General features: G+C 49.1%; 1 protein-coding gene across 9 annotated transcripts in view; it reads right to left on the bottom strand.

The window, feature by feature from the left end:
* The window catches only part of SDK1 (sidekick cell adhesion molecule 1), an 838,709-nt gene that overhangs the window by 181,683 nt on the left and 637,238 nt on the right, over window positions 1–19,788 (bottom strand). For 8 of the 9 annotated variants that reach the window (XM_057528493.1, XM_057528492.1, XM_057528494.1 and 5 more), the window contains exons 15-16: window positions 5,400–5,547; window positions 4,333–4,473 (exon numbers count right to left, since the gene is read on the bottom strand). In XM_057528493.1, coding sequence (XP_057384476.1) covers window positions 4,333–4,473; window positions 5,400–5,547 — 289 coding nt within the window. Of the gene's footprint in view, window positions 1–4,332; window positions 4,474–5,399; window positions 5,548–8,213; window positions 8,351–19,788 lie in introns of those variants that run through there. The other variant, XM_057528501.1, reaches the window with a different exon arrangement.

The following is a 19,788-nucleotide window of genomic DNA, read 5'->3' as shown; positions in this document are numbered from 1 at the left end:
CTGGGCCAACAGAACTGACATTTCAACTATGTTAGGGTTCAGGGAAGATGATGGCTTTTTCAGTGCCAGTTGTCCAAGGAGTACAGTGACTTAAGGCCCAGAATCCCAGACATGATTTCTAGCGGGTGTGGCTATAAGTCAGCCTGAGCGACCCCATCCTCCTGTGACTCTGAGACGAGGGAGGGGAGGAAGTGAGCAGTGCTCTGTCCCTCGGTGCCCAGGGCTGAGCTCCCCGCTGGGCTTGCTCACGAAGTCCCGGAGTCAGAATGGGTGCTTTTCAAAGGCGTTCACGCGCCGAAAATACTAGGCCAGCGCTAAGTATGACAAATGGCTTTTTAGGGGACCTGTAAGAGCGTGGTGTGCATGCTACTTACTGGACTAAAGACAGAGATTGAAAGTTGTGTTTCTTCAAAACAGCGACATACACGGCTCTGGACACAGACAATGTATTAGCTAGGACATTGCTATTTGTACAATGAAAGGACTGTTGTAGTGTTATTTTGAGTGGTGAGTGTTTTCCACGATTGCATGTGTAAAAGAAGTGAATCAGTTCCCCTGGGTAAACTGAGGGGCACATGCAGTGGGCGTAACTTCCTTAGTCATCGGGCAGCTTCCAAAAGCACGGATTTCTATCCAAGAGCTGGTTCTTGCCTCAGGAAGACACGGCTCTGACGCTCAGTGGGGGAGGGAAGAGAAGGAGGAGAACACGAGCCCAGAGTGGCAGCAGGAGATCGCCCACTCTCCGCAGCAGGCTGGGGTCTTCAGGCCCCGCCCGGACGCTAAGCAACCCTGCGGAGTCCCGCTCGGTCATCTGCGCTGTCCCCAGGCCGGAGCGTCTGGATGCAGGCGGACCAGCGCACCAGCAAGGCTGCCGCCCTCGGAGGAAAGAAGGAACCCCGAGGTTCAGGCGTGGAATGGAGAACAGCCCTCCAAAGAGAACAATGGCTGAAAAGGCACGCCATGAAAATCAGGATTTCCTGAGACTAGTCTTTTGTGCCTTCCTGCTACAGGCCACTTGTACGCGGTGAGGCCCGTGGAGAGGAAGCAGAAGTGCCGGAGAGCAGGCCGGCTGCGAACAGCACAAAGGCCCAAGGCCTCCCCGACTCTCGCCTGAAAGGAGCAGCAGAATGCGGGCCCTGCAGTGGCCCTAGCGACGGTCGGCGGCGCTCTGCGACGGGCCAGAAGGGAAGGTGGTGTATCAAACCCCGTGTGTGCTTCACAGCCCATCAACTTCTGAGCCTACCCAGCTGGCGTTCCTTTTCTGAACTACCCGCACCAAGTGTAGGTGCCACTCACAGCCTGTGAAGTTCATCACGTAACAGGGCGGCCTGTCTTCCAGGCAGGGGACAACGGGGGGAAGGCTTGGTGTGGAATAACCCGCGTACCAGATACCTCCCATCTACGGAACATAAACTTTGAAAATAAATGGCACTGAGACAATCAGACAGCCATTTTGAAACAGGTAAATATTGGCTTCACACCCACACCGGACCCCAGAGTAACCTGGCACGTGACCGGTGCCCAGGATCATGGGTAACCAACATGGCGCAAGCCGGGCACGGCTGCTGAAGAGCTCACTCCACTATCTGATACACATTCCAGGGAAAAGCAAAGCAATCAGCTCAGAAGACGTAGGTTGGGAAGAAGACTTACGAGCTGGGTGGCCTCAAGCAAATTCCGAACGTCCCTGAGCCTTGCTTCCCTCCTCCCTAAACTGACATAATAATGATGGCATCTCACAGGCTTGTTGTAAGAATAAAATGAAACAGTGGGTGCACAGGAGGCATGACAGTGTAAAGCACCCCCTAAACGTTTCTCTTTTGGAAACACTGCTCTTGTAGGAAGTATCCGAAGAGAGAACACTGAGTTATGAGAGACCAAGCCTGCTGCACACCTTCTCCCAGGCCCCTCTGTATGAGGTTGTGTGTGACAAGCTGCAGAATCCCCATCTTGGAGACGGCGGCTCTCCCCTCGAGGCAGGCAGCTTGGTCCACTCTGACCAGCGGCTCCGGGTGCTTTTGTAATATTCATGGGATGTCTGGGAAGGTCGTAATTAACAACAGAAGTGCAGGGCATCGTCCTTTGACTGGCCGGATACGTTGCCCAGGAGACTGTCTCAGAGAGAACGAGATGATTTTTTACACAGAAATAAGCAGGAGAAGGTTTTTAAAGGACGTAACCCCTATGCTCCTCTCAAAGCAACACCCTGCCCATTATTATAAATATTTAATTACTGTGACGCACTCTAATTCTTATGGCCAGAGCCACAACAGTGATTTATTTCCATTTTGTTCTTCCGTGGATTGTGCTGTTTATCTGACACGGAGACTTGTGCCCCAGAGGGTACACACTTGCAAACAGAGCTGATTTGCAGATGGGAGGATTATTCGGAAATGTTTTCAAGCAAATTCATTTTGGCATGGGTCTTCAATTTCTGAAAACTTGGATATTCACAGGCCTTGGGTAGTGCACCCTCATCTTAGGGCTTTCTTGATTTAAGCCCCTGCAGACACAGATGCCCTCTTTTCCAGTGCTCGACTCTACTGATGCCATCACAGAAAGTCTTTTTAACAGTCATAATTCCACAAAATAGAGAAATGTGCGGTCCCTGACGGGGCCTCGTAACATCAGAGAGATTTTATTCTTAAACTCCATGCCCCGGGCCTGGTTCTGTGGATTGACTTTTGAAGTCCTTACTTGGCAGCCGGAGCCAGAGGAAACTTTTCCTCCATGTGCTCAAAAAAAGACAGAGGCGGCCTGGATGACAAGCACGTGAAGGAAGGGCTGGTCCGGGAGGGGAGGCCAATTATTTTCATTAGTTGATAAGCACGGAACAAGGGCGACAGCTGGGGTGAGCAGCGAGGGGCAGGAACGCAACAGAAAACCCCAGCCTCTAGCAGGGGGAAGCACCAGGCTGCTTTCCCCAGGGAAACGGGCTTGTCTGGAAGCATCCACAGGACCAGAGTCCACAGGACCAGAGTCCACAGGCGCCCCCGCCCGCAGGGGACAGATCCGCGGTATCCCCTGTGAAACGGGGAAGGACGGCCAGGGGCACAGAGGCCAAGGGGGCCCTGAGCGCTGATCAGACCCCCAGCCCTCGTGCGCCCCTGGGGATGGCCGCACTTGAACCTCTTCAGGCAGATGACGATCTGGCTTGTGTTCAGAGGATAATTCATATGCTCGAGGAAAAACTCCAAAATAGCGGTGAAATGGTTGTGACAGGTAAACGTTACACGCATAAAGATAAACATGTATGAAACCATGAGTGGGTGATTACATAAATACATAGGGAATGGGCTATCTCCCACAGGCAAAGATACGGAGTTAAAGAAGCAACTCTTTCATAATTTCTTACATTGATCTAAGAGACTATATTTCTCCACTTAAGACCTTTGTTAACCCGGCATTTTCTGATCACACTTTTAGAAAGGGCACGGGCTGGTCATCTGGAGGACGGTAATGACGGACACCCATGGTCCCTGCCCCGTAAGGCTGGTAACAGATACGGCCACAGCTGCACGGTCCATTAGAAGAGGTTTAATAGTTATCCTTTTAATACTGCTTTACTTTCTCTTTTTACTTGTGTCAACAAACCACTCAGATGATCACTTTTGCTGCAATCTTAAAATCAGCAGTAGTTTTGGCAAAGCAGGTTCCTTCTGTCAACCTATAGCCAGGACTGGTACAGTTCACTCAATGTGCTCAGAAGCCTAACCCCCTCCCCATGGGGGCAGAGACGGCAAACCGGCCACTCTTGGGCCACATCTGTTCTGTAGCTGTGAGGGTCTGGCCTGCCCTGTGTTTCAAAATATATTGATTTCATTCCCAATTTTTAAAAACTGAGAATGTGTGTAAAAAGCTGGATTTTAAAATTTCTTTGAAACAGTGGAAAACCTGGCAATTCTGAACAACATACTAGCATGGTAAAAACTGGCTTATAATTAAATCAACCACATTATTACTAATTAAAAATTATTATACTAACCCTTGGTAAAAACTTTAAGAGTGAAAGGATTTACAATGAATAAGCACACCTTGCTCCCAATCCATAATATTCTCCTCCATCCTTCTGCCAAAATGCGACCCCTGAGAGCGGTTTCTTGCATGTGCGCCTCACGGCTGGACTGCAGAGCCTGTCCCGTGAGGCTGCCCACAGGCGCCTGTTCTCACTGGTCTGCCGCAGTCTCCACCACTCCCTAGAGTCTCGCTGCTGGCCTGAGTCTCTCGATTACTGATGGGCTCCTACAGACATGTGAGTTTGCGACCTGAGCAAAACAGACACTTGACTCTTTATAAGGACAGTCTAAACACGGCCAACCACTGGCTACTTGCCTGAGGATGTACCCACGCAGCAGCCCATTGTGCTCTGTTTCGGGGGGCGGCTGCCACTGGACCATGATGGACTGATTGGTGCGCCCACTGGCCACTATGTTTTTCGGGGGAGCACCGGGCGGCTCTTCAGGGAGCACCAGCCTAAGAAGAAGAAGGCAGGGAGGGGAAGAGAGGTCAGCCCCAGCAGCCAAGAGTCCTCGCCCACATTCTCTAGCCTGATGAATCTTGAGCCTAACTGTTTACTCAAATCGAGCAATGAATAAAGCAAAATGCACAGCCGATCGAACTGAAAGGACACGCATGAAATAGTTACAAAAAATCAACATAATAGAAAATCAGTTCAGCAAGCAACAAGAAAGATGTGGGAGATGACCTTTTTCTGTCTGAACGGCCCGTGGTACCTCCGCTCTTTAGAGGATCACAAGTGTGAGTGAGGCAGCTCGCAGGCCGTAGTCCGAGGCTCCTTCCCAACTGTTTCCTTCGGCTCTTTCAATATTTCTCATATCAAACTCCCACATTTTGAAAAAAGTCATTTAGATCTCTCAGCTCTTCTATAGCACAAGCCCATTGAGAGCTCAGGTTGGCTGGGGAGGGCACACTGAAACGGGATGAAGCCCTTTCCCCACGTCACGTCTGAACAGGCTTGAAAGCAGCCGCCTGGCCTGGGGAGGTGGGGTCGGTGGGGGGGACGGCGTCAGGACCGCCAGGGAAACGCCAGAGCTCACGTGGCTTCCTGCCGACACCTGCTCAGTGCTTACCTGTCAAGACGGTGGCACCAGCTCCCAGCTTGCTGGCAGCCAGGTACGCAAAGGGCATGCAAACACCGCAAGCTCTTAATCTCATGTATACAGAGGGCCGTGCGGTGGGGAATGATTTATATTGGCACAGCCAGAGCACCACAGAAGCCTAAGAAACTCCCCTCGGCAATTAAGGACCCGCTGGCTAGCCCGGCGAGCCACCGTGCTTCCTCTCTGTCTCCCCCAGTGTGACTAAGGGGTGGTGACTGATGACCTAACTCGATGCTTCCTTGGCTCCCCGTGCCTCTCCAAGGGGTGCGTGTCACACACCTGCTCGTCTCTGCGCTGTACTGGCCTTTGCCCACTTGGTTCACGGCGCACACCCTGAATTGATAGGTACGAGCCGGGGTCAGGCCACGCACGGTGACGCCTGTCATCTCGGGGCCGACGTGTGACAGATGCACTTTCCACGGAGAGTCTGAAAGAAGGAGCAAAACAAGGTCAAGCCTCTACAAGCGCATGTCTGAATGACAACAAGCGAATGCAAAGTGCGTTCCCATGGATTAGCTCATTTGCTTACCAAGGCAGATGGAGTGGTTGCCTCCACTGAACAGATGGGCAAACCGAGGCTCATGGTCCCGGGGTGAGCAACCAGCGAGCCCGGCTTTGAACTCGGGTTTCCCACGCCGGGTCCAGCGTGCCTCCTGTTAACCCCATGCTGTTGTCAACAAGTAAAGGGATGTTTTGGTTCAACCTGCATATGGCAGTTTAAATGGAACCCAATATTCCTCATTCCTGTGCTCAATATGTAACGGGAAGAAGTTCTCTGTCAGCTCACATGGCAGATTGCAGATTTGTCTCCCAGAAAAGGATGCTGCACATGTCGCCAAATGATAAATAAAACCTATATTCATTAACATTTTAATAAAAGAGGAAATGAGCATGATAAAGACAGATGGGCTGTGCATTCTGCAACCCATCTGCGTGGCAACTCATTACACTGCCACACCCCTGAGCGGCTCTGGCTGGAGAGACATGGAATGAAATTCACAGCGAGTTTAGAATATCTTTGCTCCCAGCTTTCCGGCAGGCGTGGAAGACTGACTCTGTCAGCCAAGTGGGCTCTTGCCTGCAAGGCTTCAGAAGGTTCTGTCGGCTCCTACACTTTAGTGGGACTTTCTCTATAGAGTTTAAACAGGCTTTTTGGCCCGATCATTTCGTGCAGTGATGCCCTGGGATGAACAAGTGCCCTCTGTCAGTTCCACTCAGAATTGCTATGACCCTGAACTACATTTTCAAGTTATCAGTGAAGTGAAATGTGGGTGCTGGGGACTGACTCATAGGAAATCAAACTGTCTTTCTTATTTCTTGGAAGTGGTGCTAAGCATTATGAACATAACAGCATTATTCATAACAGCCAAAAGGTGATTCAACCCAAGTGTCCATCGATAGATGAATGGACAAACAGAATATGGTCCATCCATACAACGAAATATTATTCAGCCTTGAAAAGAAAAGAAATTCTGACACATGCTCCAACATGGATGAACCTTGAGGACATTATGCTGAGTGAAATAAGCCAGTCCTCGAAGGACAGATAATGTAATATAATTCCAGTGAAATGAGACACCTGGAGTACACTGGGGGCTAGGGGACGGGGGAATGGGAGTTAGTGTTTAATGGGGACAGAGTTTCAGTTTTGCGAGATGAAAAGACTTCTGGAAATGATGGTGGTGATGGTTGCACGACGGCGTGAATGTACTTAACACTACCGACCTCTACACGCCAAAGTGGCTGAGAGGGAAAATTTCATGCTATGTGCATTTTACCACAATTAAAAAGTTTAAATGGTGGGAATTGCACGTAACACAAGGGGGATAACACATGACTCCTGAGACCGATGAGTATGAAACAAGGGAAGGGCGCCGCTGCATCTGGCGTAGGCCCGGCCCTGGCAGAGACTCTGCCGGACGTTCCTGTTTTCACCCCAGGCCCCCTCTCCACCCTGCCCACCCTGCCTGTGCCCTGGAGGGCCTGCCTGGCAGGGAGGGCTCTTCCCTACTCACTGGAGGTTGCCCCAGACTCTCTGCATTCTTCACCCAAAGGTCCCTGCTCTTCTCGCGGTGCAGCCCTGCACAGTCTCTCTCCCCGGCTCTGCGGCTCCCCTCGCCCCTGTGACCGCGGGTGATCCCGGCTCGGCCACCTCCCCTCGTAAACTCCCCCTTGATTATTCTAAGTCATGAGCGCTGCCTGCTCCTGCGGGGGCCCTGCCTGACACGCGCTGAAGAAAACACGTCTCCCATCCCTCTCTTCCTGCAGATTACAGGGTCTGTAAGCTCACCTGCCCCACCAGGTACGGAGTGAACCGTGGCAATTTCAGAAAGAGGCAAAGTCAGAAGGACAGTGGTTGAGCCCGTGGACTGAAACGATTAATCGCACAGGGAAGGGGCAGAGAAGCGCCCTGGACGCCTCCTTCCCGCCCCAAGCGCCCTCCCTCCCTCCCACCCAAACTCAGCCCCACGCGCGATTCCCTGACTCTCAGCCATTTGTTCATGCAGAGTGTAAACAGCTCCTGAAGGTGTAGCCCGAGTCGTAGGAGCTGCTGCCCAGTTTGATTTGACAACAGGGCCTATGAATCTGCTCTAGACCCTGGGGCTCTGCTCAGTTCTCTGGTTGTATCTATAGGATTTTTTATTTATTTATTTTCCTCTCCTACTAGAAGATAAAAGATCTGGCAGGAAGAGAGATTAAACTGAAAACTAATACAAATGAACCCAATCCATCTCATGGGCACTCTGATTTGTACCAAAAAAAAAAAAAAAAGAAAAGTGGTTTAGGAAGGATTTGCTCACTAACAGGCTTTGGAATTGCAGACTTGCTGAGAAGCGTTAAAATTTAAATACCGAGTCTGTTGCTGACAATCAACAGGCAAAATCCCTTTAAAAGATTCTTCTCCCAGTCCTCACAAAAGAGTATTACAAGATGCTTGTCTTAGGGCTGGAATGTAGAAGAATCTTTTGATAAAGGAACCCATCCCATAAAAGTTTCAATAGCTTTTCTGCACCCCTCCAGGGATGCCCCTTGCTCCTCTAATCTAGAAGACTAAGGAATTTTAGGCTTCCCCAGCCAGGCTATTAAACAAACCTCTGCTCCACAGATGGGCATCACTAATCTTCCTCTTGGCTTCCAGCGCCCAGAAACCACGAGGCGTTAATCACTCCTCCACTCTGTCTGTTGGTTAAAAAGCTGGTGGCTTTCAATCTTCCCAAATGTACTGGAAGCTCTTTTCGATTAAAAAAAAAAAAAAGAGCATCACCATTTTCTCAATTAAAGGTACTTGAGGAAGGAAAATACTTTTCAAAGAAAATTTTCTTAATTGCCAGAAGAACCATTATTATTATTAATACCTAACATTTGTGCAGCTGTTTGAAGTCTGGAAGTGCTTTCACATCTGTAACCACACGAGTCCTCTTGGGAAGGAGGTATTATCTCTCCTCTCAACAGACAGAGAAATCAAGACTCAGGAAGTTTAAATAACTTCTCCCAAGCCTTACGGGCTGTCACCGCCTAGGCTCCTGGATGGTCCAACATCACTGAGGACAGAGCAGCCGGGCCTCCAGTGTCGCCCTGTGAGACGAGGTATGGGGTACCCAGAAGCACCCGGAAAGTGCTGACACTCACACACACCCCAAGAAAGCACACAAAACCAAGAGCGGAATGTGTCTGGGCAATAAAGAAGACGCAGGAACCAATTAAGTGATACCAGGAGGAAGCGGATAGCCAAATCCCGGACTTGGGACATTCAACAAGCAAGTGCCCTGGCCTGTACCCCAGGCGAGAGCAGGGAGGAAGGCAGGCGGGGGCTAAAAGCAGGGCAAGTCGGTTAAGAGACGAAAGAGACAAAACCACCAACACAACAGATGGACCTTGTTTGGATCCTGATTCAAGCAAATCAACTGTGAAAAGACTTTTTTTAAAAAAAGATGAGGGACACTTAAATGTAGACTGAGTATAAGATGATATTAAAGATTCCATTAATTTTGTTAGGTATAATGTTCTCTTTTGAGCTATTTACTGAATCACTTAAGGATGAAATGACAAAATCTCTGGGATTTCTTTTAAAATACTTCAGCAAAAAAGGTGGGGAACTGATGAAACAAATGTGGCAAAATATTAATGGTTTTTGAAACCAAAGACAAGAATACTCTGTACCTTTGTGCGTATTTAGTACTTTTCCTAACAAAAAGTTTTTAGAAAGTGACTGTTTTGTCACTACATTGCCAGCAGTGAGCATTATAACTGTCTTAAATTGCACATTTGACAGATGAAAATATATGATTTCACTGATGCTGCACCTTGTATTTTTTCACGTGGGTGAGAATGAACATTCTTTCATTAAAATAACTTCCCCCAGGTTACAGAGTGAGTTAAGTGGAAAATTAAGATGCAAATTAATTTTCCTAATTGTAATTCCACTGCTGATTTGGCTACAACTGTCTGCATGTTGTGTCTCCTGAAATATAAGTATCGTAAGTATTATAATAATAATGGCTACCCATTTAAATAGCCACCCACGAGACAAACTCCATGCGAATGCATTTAATTCACTGTTGGATCCCCAGCACAGAGAAGGGTGCGTGACCCACCGTAGGAACTGGATTTCTCCCTGTTCCGGGGAAGCACCTGCTGTGCCCCAGGCACTGGCCATGCCTCCGTCGGGGCGCGTCCAACCTCCACAGTTACCTGCGGCAGGTGCGAGCTTCCCCATTCCCAGCCGAGAAACGGAGGCACGGACTATGGCCTGATCTCTCCACCTCGTGGAAACTCCCGGATAAGCCCAATGTTGTTCTTCTGACTTCTTGTAGCTGCTTCGCATTAAAGCAAGGGAGCCGAGGGCTCGGTCACAGAGATGATTCAGAAGAGGAGCTATTCTCTTGGACCGTGGCCTTCGAGGGTCCAGCAAGGTCACACTCATCAGACGCTCTCCTTTCCCGCCCCGGGCTGGCTGTGTAGACGCTGAATGCAAGTGCTCTGGGTTTCTGAGGCCGACAGTGCACCCTCAGGACAGGGGCCACAGAGAACGCGACCCTAGGCACAAGCTCAGTCGCAGCCGCCGACGTTTACCAAGCCTGACCCACGTCAACGGCAGCAAGCTGAGAACAGGCGCCTGGCGGGATGGGACGTGAGGGGAGGGCGCTTCACCTCAGCGGGCTCCCTCCCCCAAACCCCAACTCCAGTCCAGCCGTGAGAGAACGCGCTGACGAACCCCAATGGAGTGGCAGCCTACGAAACGCCTGGCCTGCCTCCTCAGAGCTGCCACCGTCATCAACACCAGGCTAAGTCTGAGAAACTGCCCGGCCAAGAGGAGCCCGAGGAGACGCGGCCCCGGAATGTGATGTGGTGCTGGATGGGAGCCTGGGACAGAGAAAGGCACGTGCGAAACGCTGAGGAAACCCGGATAAAGCACGGCCTTCAGGTAATAACCACAGGCCAATATTAGTTCACTGATTGTGACAACTGTCCCCCACAAAGGCAAGATGTTAATAAGAGGGGCAACTGAGCACGGGGTCCAGGGAGCCCTCTATCTCCACAATTATCCTGTAAACCAAAAAGTGTTCTAAATAAAACGTTTATCGAGGGGGGAAAAGGCCAGTCAGTTAATGGGTCAGCGGGACCAGGAGGAGAGGGGCAGGTGCGGGGCCTGCACTGGAGACCCCTGGTGTCCTGCGCGAGAAGAGATCGGGGCTGGTGTATGAGGACACCAGGCGTGCATGGCGCTCACCAGCTGGACGCGGAAAGCCCGGATTTAAGCCACTGGGATTCTTCTGGGGTCGGAGCTCTGGAGGGCGGGCTGTCCCAGACGTGGCTCACGGGAACCTCTCGTGTTTGGGGACCTGCTGCCTTTGGGTGGAGTGAAAACAAGGGGCCGGGACCTCCACGGGCTGCAAACAGCGGTCACCCAATGCCCTCCCGGTGGACCCTGTGCCCCCTCCAGAGGGACCTTGAGCCCTTGGCCCCCATCTGCGCTGGCCCTGCCCAAGGTCCCAGCAGGGGTACTTTCAGGTTTGAATGGTTTTTCTTAACCAAAGCTCCAAAATTACATAAGCTATAAAACCTGGGTCTGTCCTGAGAACTGTACATCCATAGAGTAATACAAAAAGGTAAATATTATTTTCATACATATACACACATATATCTGTATGTATCTCACAAAAAAAGTAATATAAGTTCATTAACAAAAATTTTCTGTGGCAAATAAAGAGTAGGAGAGAAACATGAAACAAAACAAGTACAGGTCAATATTACAGTTGTGTTCTAAACCATTCTCATGATTTTTCAAGTGCTTTGTGTAATTATTTTCAAGTTTTTCAGAGACTCTGACCTATACTTCAGTGTTCAGCTGAACGAGTTATTGAAATTAGTTTGGCGGGATGAATAACATTTGCTTCTCTATATTAAAGCACCCTCAGATTATTGTCATCGTGTCAACAGAGACACAGTGTCACAGCCCAGACACACAAATAACCTCAACCTCCACAGAGTGAGGCCGCTCGGGGGAGGCTGTGGACTGGGTCGCCACTCCCAGCCACTCATCTGCTCCGCGCGGACGGGAAAACCCAGAGGCAAGCACACCCAGGGCTACAGAGCAGCCTCTCTTGGTTTATTCATAGCTCATCTGGACATTAAAAAGAGAAGCCCAGATAATAGCAAGCTCTGCAAGGTTAAATGAGATCCTTCTGCAGGATTCTGGATAAAAAATTATTAAAAGAATGAAAGGAGGATATGGGGAGGGGGTGGGGTGAGATGTGACAGGGTAAGAGAGTGTCATGGACATATATACACTACCAAATGTAAAATAGATAGCTAGTGGGAAGCAGCCGCATAGCACAGGGAGATCAGCTCGGTGCTTTGTGACCACCTAGAGGGGTGGGATGGGGAGGGTGGGAGGGAGGGAGATGCAGGAGGGAAGAGAAATGGGAACATATTGTATATGTATAACAGATTCACTTTGTTATAAAGCAGATGCTAACACACTATTGTAAGGCAATTATACTTCAATAAAGATGTTTGAAAAAAAAAAAAAAAAAGAATGAAAGGAATATAATTTGTAGTGACACTTTAGAATTTCAAGCTTGAGCTGGCAGAAATAACATTTTTAGAATAGACCGTACTCTTGAGAGAAGACCATGAGGTCTTCCATGATTCTGCTGAGGCATTAAACATACCCAAAATGAGCGAATCGAAACACAATTTTGAAAGGATGTTGTGACCCAGACCTACTCATGGAATCCTGGGGGAGAAGACTGAGGTCACAGGAGGGACAGGCCACTCCGCTAAGGATGGATGGGGTGAGAGACTCAGACTAGTCAGACATCGTCACTGGACCAGGAGAAGGAGCAGGAGAAGTGGGCGGGTACTTTCCTTTCTCTGCTGTATCTGTCTTTAGAGAAACAATAAAAGTCTGTGGGGTTAGAGTTACAATGTACCAAGTTTTGCCTTAAGAGTTAAGAACAAAAGAGTTGAGCTTTTAAGGAACTAAATGAAATTCTCTGCTAAGGACTGTGGCCCGAGTGATGCCAAGAACAGGCTTTGAGACCTTCGGCTATTCACATCCAAGGGACTGGGCCTCCTGAGCTGTTGATAAGACACCAAACGTGCCCCAGGCGTGGGCTCACGCGGCGACACAGTCCTGGGAGGAGTGTGGTCCCTGAACTGGAGAAGCCGTTTGCATCAGAGGAGACACTGGCCAGAGAGGTTGGACGTGGGCACTGGACGATTGCAGAAGCGGAGGGCAACTCAGCCTGGGGCAGGAGACAAGTCTTGGTGGCAGGGAGCCCCAGGTGGTGGGCTGGGGACAGGTCCGACCTTGGCTGGCCGGCGACCTGGTGGAAGCAGCTGAGCCGGCCTCGGGGAAGACACGCGGCAGGGGCCACTCTGCTCTGCACCGGGCGTCCCCACGCAGGAAGCCGCGTCCGTCTGGGGGACGGGCTTGGGAAGGCAAGGACCCGCAGGGGCTGTGCAGCCCCTGGGCTGCCCCACCCACCTCCTCATCTTGCCCGAGGGCAGGGAGCCAAGGGGACAGGACCTCAACCCCCCGCCTCAGCCCCTCTCTGGGCCTATGACACAGCAACGCGACAGGGAACGTCTGTGACACGCGCTGTCTTCCTGGATGGATTTTAAAATGGGAGCAAGTGCTTTTAACGTGAGGTTCAACATGCAAAAACCCACAGAAAAGTGAGCGAAGGCCGAAACCACTTCCTCACACTCTGAGGCTTTTAGCCAGTACCTGTGTGAGATGTGTTTCAAAGACGGATGAAAACGATTTGAAGCATAAAGAACAAAGTCTCTTTGCCACTTTGGCAAGCAAAACAGTACAAAGCCCAGCGTCAGCTCTGAAGCACCTAAGGGCGAGGCGGGAGAGGGCGTCTCACATGCTCGCTGGGGAGGGGGCTGGCGGGCTGACGGCAGGAGAGCGAGCCAAGCTGCAGGGTCTCCCTGGGGCGGGGGGCCTCCTCACCTCCCCCAGGACGCCCGGAGGGGCGCAGGCATCGGGGCCTCCGAGAACCTTCTCCAGAAGCCAGTCTTGGACCAGCAGGTGACACAAGAAGCCCTGCTCGAGAAGGGTGTCGGCACCAGAACGTTCCACGCTCCAGGAAAGACAAACTGCCCTGGGCCGTCGTTACCCGAAGCCCCAAACATCATCTCAGACTCAGCAAGCGCCCGGACCACCGCCTCGCAGGGCGCTTCCCGTTCCTGCGCCCGGCTTCCCGGCCGTTCTCGGCCCCCTCTTCCCGGAAATTCACTCACCGGTTCAGAGTGAGGGCCCTCCCCGCACCGGGCCCCAGGCCCCTGCCCTCTGCCGCCAGGACGAGAGCTGCCCGCACAGCACCGCTGGCCCGGCTCCGCGGGTCCAGCTGCCGGGCTCCGCTTCCACGCGGTGCTGCAGTGGCGCTGCACGGCCCTCTGCGCTCGCCCCTCGCTCTGGCAGCATTCTGTCCTGCGTGAGTGTGTGTGTGTGTGTGTGTGTGTGTGTGTGTGTGCGTGGCGAGACAGAAAGAGAGACCTCCTGCTGTTAAAGACCTTCTAGAGTGAAATATGCATAAAACTGGATGATGAAATGAAAATGAAAGATAAACAAATCCAAAATCACTAAGGAGAAGGAGCCAGAGAGACGTTCTAACACCTGGGTGACTTCAGAAGCTCAGCTAAGCGCTCGGTTTAGCTTTGGGTTCCCTGTTGACTAAGGGAACAAAGCAACGCTCTGGATGTGGGGTTTCAAAGGAAGCCGCTAAGTCGCCCGGGAGAACCAGCCGCCTCTTGACAGCCGCGCTGCCTGCGGTGTGGACTTCTCCACGTGTCAGAAGCAGCCAAGGTGCAGAGGACGCAGAAACGTCCTTCCAACCTGACAGTCCTCGCACATCTTTGGAAAAGACGAAGAAAGGTATTAGCTTATGGAAGACAGTGTTTCTTTCCAAGTTAAGGAAAAAGACATTGATTTCAAGTCTGAGGCTCAGGAACCTCATAATGATGACCAAGTCCCTCAGAGTCAGCTCGGAAACCTGTCCAGAGGCGGGACCTTGGGAGTTCACGGCAGAGCTGCGAGCCTACAGGGTATTCATATAGTGAATTCTCCTGCATAAATTGTAGGGTATTGCTAAGTGGAGTTAAAAAAAAACACAAACTTGCTTAGAAAGAAGAAACAATCCTACATATATTTTAAAAACCCTAAGAACCAGGCATGGGAGGAACGTATTACAGGATGAGAAACGGCTGTTTCAAATCAGTATCGTGTTCATTTATATAAAGTTCAGATGGAAGTTGGAAGAGTGCTTGCCTTTGAAGGAGGAAGACTGGAAAGGGACACAGGGAACTTTCTGAAATGTTGAAAATGTTTTGTATCTTGTTTAAGGTATGAGCTACATGCTGTATATATTTGTCAAAACTCAATAAACAACAGAAATATCAATATCATACATGACAGTAAAATCCTTGTAGACATCCCACTGAGATCAGATAAACAACGACTATGCCAATTACCTTTACTTTTTAAAATTATTCTGACCAACCCAGTAAGATATAAAAGCAAAAGGAGGGCTTCCCTGGTGGGGCAGTGGTTGAGAATCTGCCTGCCAATGCAGGGGACACAGGTTTGAGCCCTGGTCCAGGAAGATCCCACATGCCGTGAAGCAACAAAGCCTGTGCGCCACAACTACTGAGCCTGTGCTCTAGAACCCGCGAGCCACAACTACTGAGCCCGTGTGCCACAACTACCGAAGCCCGCGTGGCTAGAGCCTGCGCTCCGCAACAAGAGAAGCCACCGCAATGAGAAGCCCTCACACTGCAACGAAAAGTAGCCCCCGCTCGCCGCAACTAGAGAAAGCCCATGCACAGCAACGAAGACCCAACGCAGCCAAAATAAGTACATAAATAAGAGGATTAACATAAATTATTAAAAAAAAAAAGCAAAAGGAAACAAAACATTTTTACTATTTGGAGAAGATACGATTGTCTACCTTGAAAACTAAAAGGATCAACTGAAAAAATATTTATAATAATAATAAATACCTAAACATCAATAGCTTTCCTATGTTTCAACAATGAATAATTCTTTAGAAGATGAAATAGAAAGAAAATCCTATTTACAGTAGCAATAAGACAAAATCTTAGGGTAACTGTAACAAATAAAGTATAGAACCTATGGGTATCAACCTGCAAACTTCACTAAGCAATATAAAAAAATAGCTGAAGAAATGGAGAAGCATATTATTTTTCTGGATGGGAATACAGAATCAACAAGAAGTCAGTTCTCATAAAACTTATCACAGGTTTAACATGATTAAAAAGTCAATGTGATGATTTTCAAAATTTGACAAAATAATTCCAATTTTTTTCTGGAAGACTAAATAGGTGACAAGAACTAACAAAAATTCTGAAAAGATGAGGGGAATGCTTTATCAGTTATTAAAACATATTTTGGGACTAAAGCAATCAAAATATTATAGAACTGGCAGATAATCAGGTGATGAATCAATGGGTCCAAACAAACTCCACAGACTTTTACGTAAACAGGTCCCCTTAATATATGAAAAAGGCACTTCATAAATAAATGGATTATTTGATAAGTCATGCTGAAAAAAATGGGGTCATTTGGAAAAAATAAAAGGTCACATGTCAGATTACTTACATCTAAATTCCAGATGAATTAAAGAGTTAAATGTATTAAACCTTAAAGCTTTACAAACAAGATGAAAACTTATAAAAATATGTTATGCTTGATAGTGTTGAAATATCCAAACATAAAAGTGATGAAAGAAATCATAAAGGAAAACATCAGTAGATTTACTACATAATAAACCCTTCTGTATGTCAAAAAGTAATACACAAAAATTAAGAGTAAAAAAAACAAATTGAAAAAATTCTTGTCACAAATGATGGAAAAAACCCTAAGGCCTTGATAGAAAAATAGAGGAAAGGAAACTGACAGATCATAGCAGGGGAAGTACAAAAAGCAACCAACTTGGAAAAATGTGTTCAGCAGGACCAGAAATCAAAGAATGAAAGTAAAATAACCATAAGACCTGAACCCAAGGCTGAGAGCCATAAATCTTCTCAATGAAAACACAGGGAAATATCTTTGCAAACTTGGCATAGGAAAAAATTATTAAAGAGTTTCCTTCCAGATATTTTGCTTAGTTTTGGTATCCTGCCTGTGCTGATTCTCTAAGGGCCCACTTTGCCCGCTGGGCAAATCAGCACAGCTGCCCTGAATGTGGAAGCAGGAGTCTGGGGACAGCACTTCCTGGAGATGACCGAGGACAGTTCCCAGAGGAGGTGCTACAAAGGAGCCGGCGGAAGACGGAAGGGCAGGACTGGGGAGCCGAGCAAAGGTGCAGTGGCGCCCTTGGGTGCGCTCAGGGAGCTCCGAGCAGAGCCCTGATGCTGAAGCACGAAAAGCACAGCAACGAGTGGCTGGAGACAAATCTGGAGAGGCAGGCGGGGGTCAGGTGATCAATGGCGCTATATGTGTGCAAATAAGCCTGGAATCTACTCTCTAAGCAATAAGGGTTTCTATGCAAGAAGGAATTAGGGCTGGCAATCTGGTTAGAAGGTGGCCTGGGACTCGTCTCCGGGCTGTTAGAAGCACAAGCACATTTGGGGGAACCCGAGGCTCCCTGCCCAGCCCGGATGCGACGCCTGCTCTGGGGCCTCTGCAGGGCTTCACGCGGGGTGTGCACTCCACAGACGTGCAGAGAATGTGGGGACTCCTGGGCGGAGGGTCTGAGGAGGCCAGGTGGGTGGGATTGCATGACGGGCCAGAGCCAGTCAGGGACAGGGGTGCTGAAATGCGGAGGGGCAGTGGACGAGACAAGACACTTACGAGGTAAAACCAACCCAAAGGGACGTACTGATGTCTTCAAGGGGGGCGGGGAGTGGTGAGGAGACAGGAATGACGTCTCTGTCTCTAACCTGGGAAACTTCGGGGGAGGGTGATGAGGTCTACTTTGACAGTTTGAGTTTGGTGAACCTGGGGACGTCTAGGTGGGGACGTCTAGGTGGAGCCGTCTACATGAACCTGAGGTCTGGGTTGGAAGCACATGACGGGGAGCTGCAGCCCGTGGTGGGAGGTGACCCTCGGGGAAGGGATCACTGGGGGAAACGTGGGGAGAGAAGACCAGTGTCCTGAGCAAGGAAAACCAAGGGACACCAACACTGCAAGGGCAGGACTGGAAATGAAGTCAGATGAGTCAGAGAAAATGGTCCAAGAGACAAAAGACTGAGACGTAAGAATGAGGAGGGAGATGGAAGTCAAGCCCAGGGAGCGGGGTTGTAACTGGAGGGGTGAAGAGAGCATGGGATGAAGAGACGTCCAGGAGGAGGGGACCGAAAAGCGCTGGCTGGGTCTGTCCTGTGGAAATGATGCTACGGCTTTGGCAGAGAGGAGCAGATGGCATGAGGGGTGGAGATGATTCTCCTCTGAGGCAGAAGGAGGCAGGAGAGAGGGGGAGCTTGAAGACGGAGGGCCGAGGGATTCAGCGATGGACCCAAGTCCTGGAGGATGTGGCCGCGGAGGGACCAAGCACACGGGGGGCGCGTTGCTTTCCACACATGTGGGATCATAGGGAGTATTTTTATTCTTTGTGCTGTAAGTAATTTCTAAATTTTTTATTAATGAGCATATATAACTTTAATAACAAATTACAAAGGTATTTTTAATATTTTAATTAAATTTAAATATTATAAGGTATAAAGCTGTGAACACTCATATCTGTTAAAAACTAACAGTAGAACTAAACAAGATGAAATATTCTGAAATTTTCATGTAAGTATGCTTGTTACCTGCAATGACTTAACAGGAGTCACGTGCTAAGATTTAAATAAATTAATGGGGAAAAGACCTACTTTTTCTAAGTGGTCAAAGACCAAGCTTATTCTATTTTAGCAGTAAAATGCCTTAGTTAAACTCATGAAAACAGGGAAGGGCTCGGTTTGAGAATTAGTCTGAGATACAGAGATGGCCCTCCCCAAATGTCAGTTATCGTGGAAGCTTGTGGCACGTGCTGCCTTAGATGAGTCTGTGGGTTGCTAACACTATAGGATGCTGATGCACTCGTGTTAAAGGATACATTTTTAAAAAGGGAAAATCATGGTTCTCATCCAAATATAAAATGAGCATGTGTCAAAGATTTTAGTTGTCATTAATTAATGAGGGAACCAGTAAGATGTTACAATGTATCAAAAGAGAATTTGAACCACACACACACGTACGACAATGAGGAATGCCAAAATGAATTTACAAATAGATGCAAAACTGACCAATAGCTACAGAGCAATAACTAACTACTGCAATAACCACTTATAACCAGGACACAATTCATTTGCATCTCTATGGACAAGAATTATTTGCAGCACTACAAGTTTTCTATAATCTAGAGTTGTAAAAATAGCTCAAAAACAATGAAAAGTGCAGGCCGCCAAAGCATCAGGTAACCCTGAAGGCTGCTTGATGAGACACCCAGTGACCTGCTTTTGGGTCCACTTCAGAGTCCATCACAAGTTTTTTCTGGCAATCTCCCCCTTGTGATCATAATAATCTTAAAGAAAGATTATTCTTAATTAAACTCAACAAATATTTTAGAGAATGGGCCAAATCCTTTTGCTATGCAACTGAGTTTTTAGCCTGTTTACAGGGTCCCTGTTATGAAGACATCAAGAATCCCTGCTCTCTCTTAACACAGGGATGCCCCTAGGCTCCTCTGGCCACCACTGGGCCTGACCCCTGCTCTCAGCCCAGCAGGCTTGTACCTCGGGCCAGGCCTTGGGACAATGCTGCCCTCTCCAGCCCCTGGCCTCCCACAGAGACGCCTGGGACCAGAGAACTACCGGCTCCACGGAGAGGAACTACAGGATGCCTGCAGGGGCCCGCGCTCTCCATAACGGGCTTCAGCTCCAGTCAGCGCACGGACAAACACTCGGCACAAGCTCCACAGTTCTGCTCCATAAAAGCTCTAAAGAAGCCCTTTCGCAATGGCTGGCACGTTGTGAAGGCAGGTGTTACAAAGCGCCTGCCTCCGCCGCTAAACCCCGCCAGTTTGGTCCCTGCAGGATCCACGGTTTCCAGGAGAATGGCATCCTACTCAGCCTGCCAGGAGGCGCTGGCGGCAGCAAGTACCCTGGGTAGCTGGATGAGTGGGCTGTTGGATGGAGCTATTTAGAACCG

The sequence above is a fragment of the Balaenoptera acutorostrata genome, chromosome 15 (genome assembly GCF_949987535.1).
Source record: "Balaenoptera acutorostrata chromosome 15, mBalAcu1.1, whole genome shotgun sequence".
In the NCBI taxonomy this organism is placed as follows: Eukaryota; Metazoa; Chordata; class Mammalia; order Artiodactyla; family Balaenopteridae; genus Balaenoptera; species Balaenoptera acutorostrata.
This window is presented reverse-complemented; position numbering and strand designations above follow the sequence as displayed.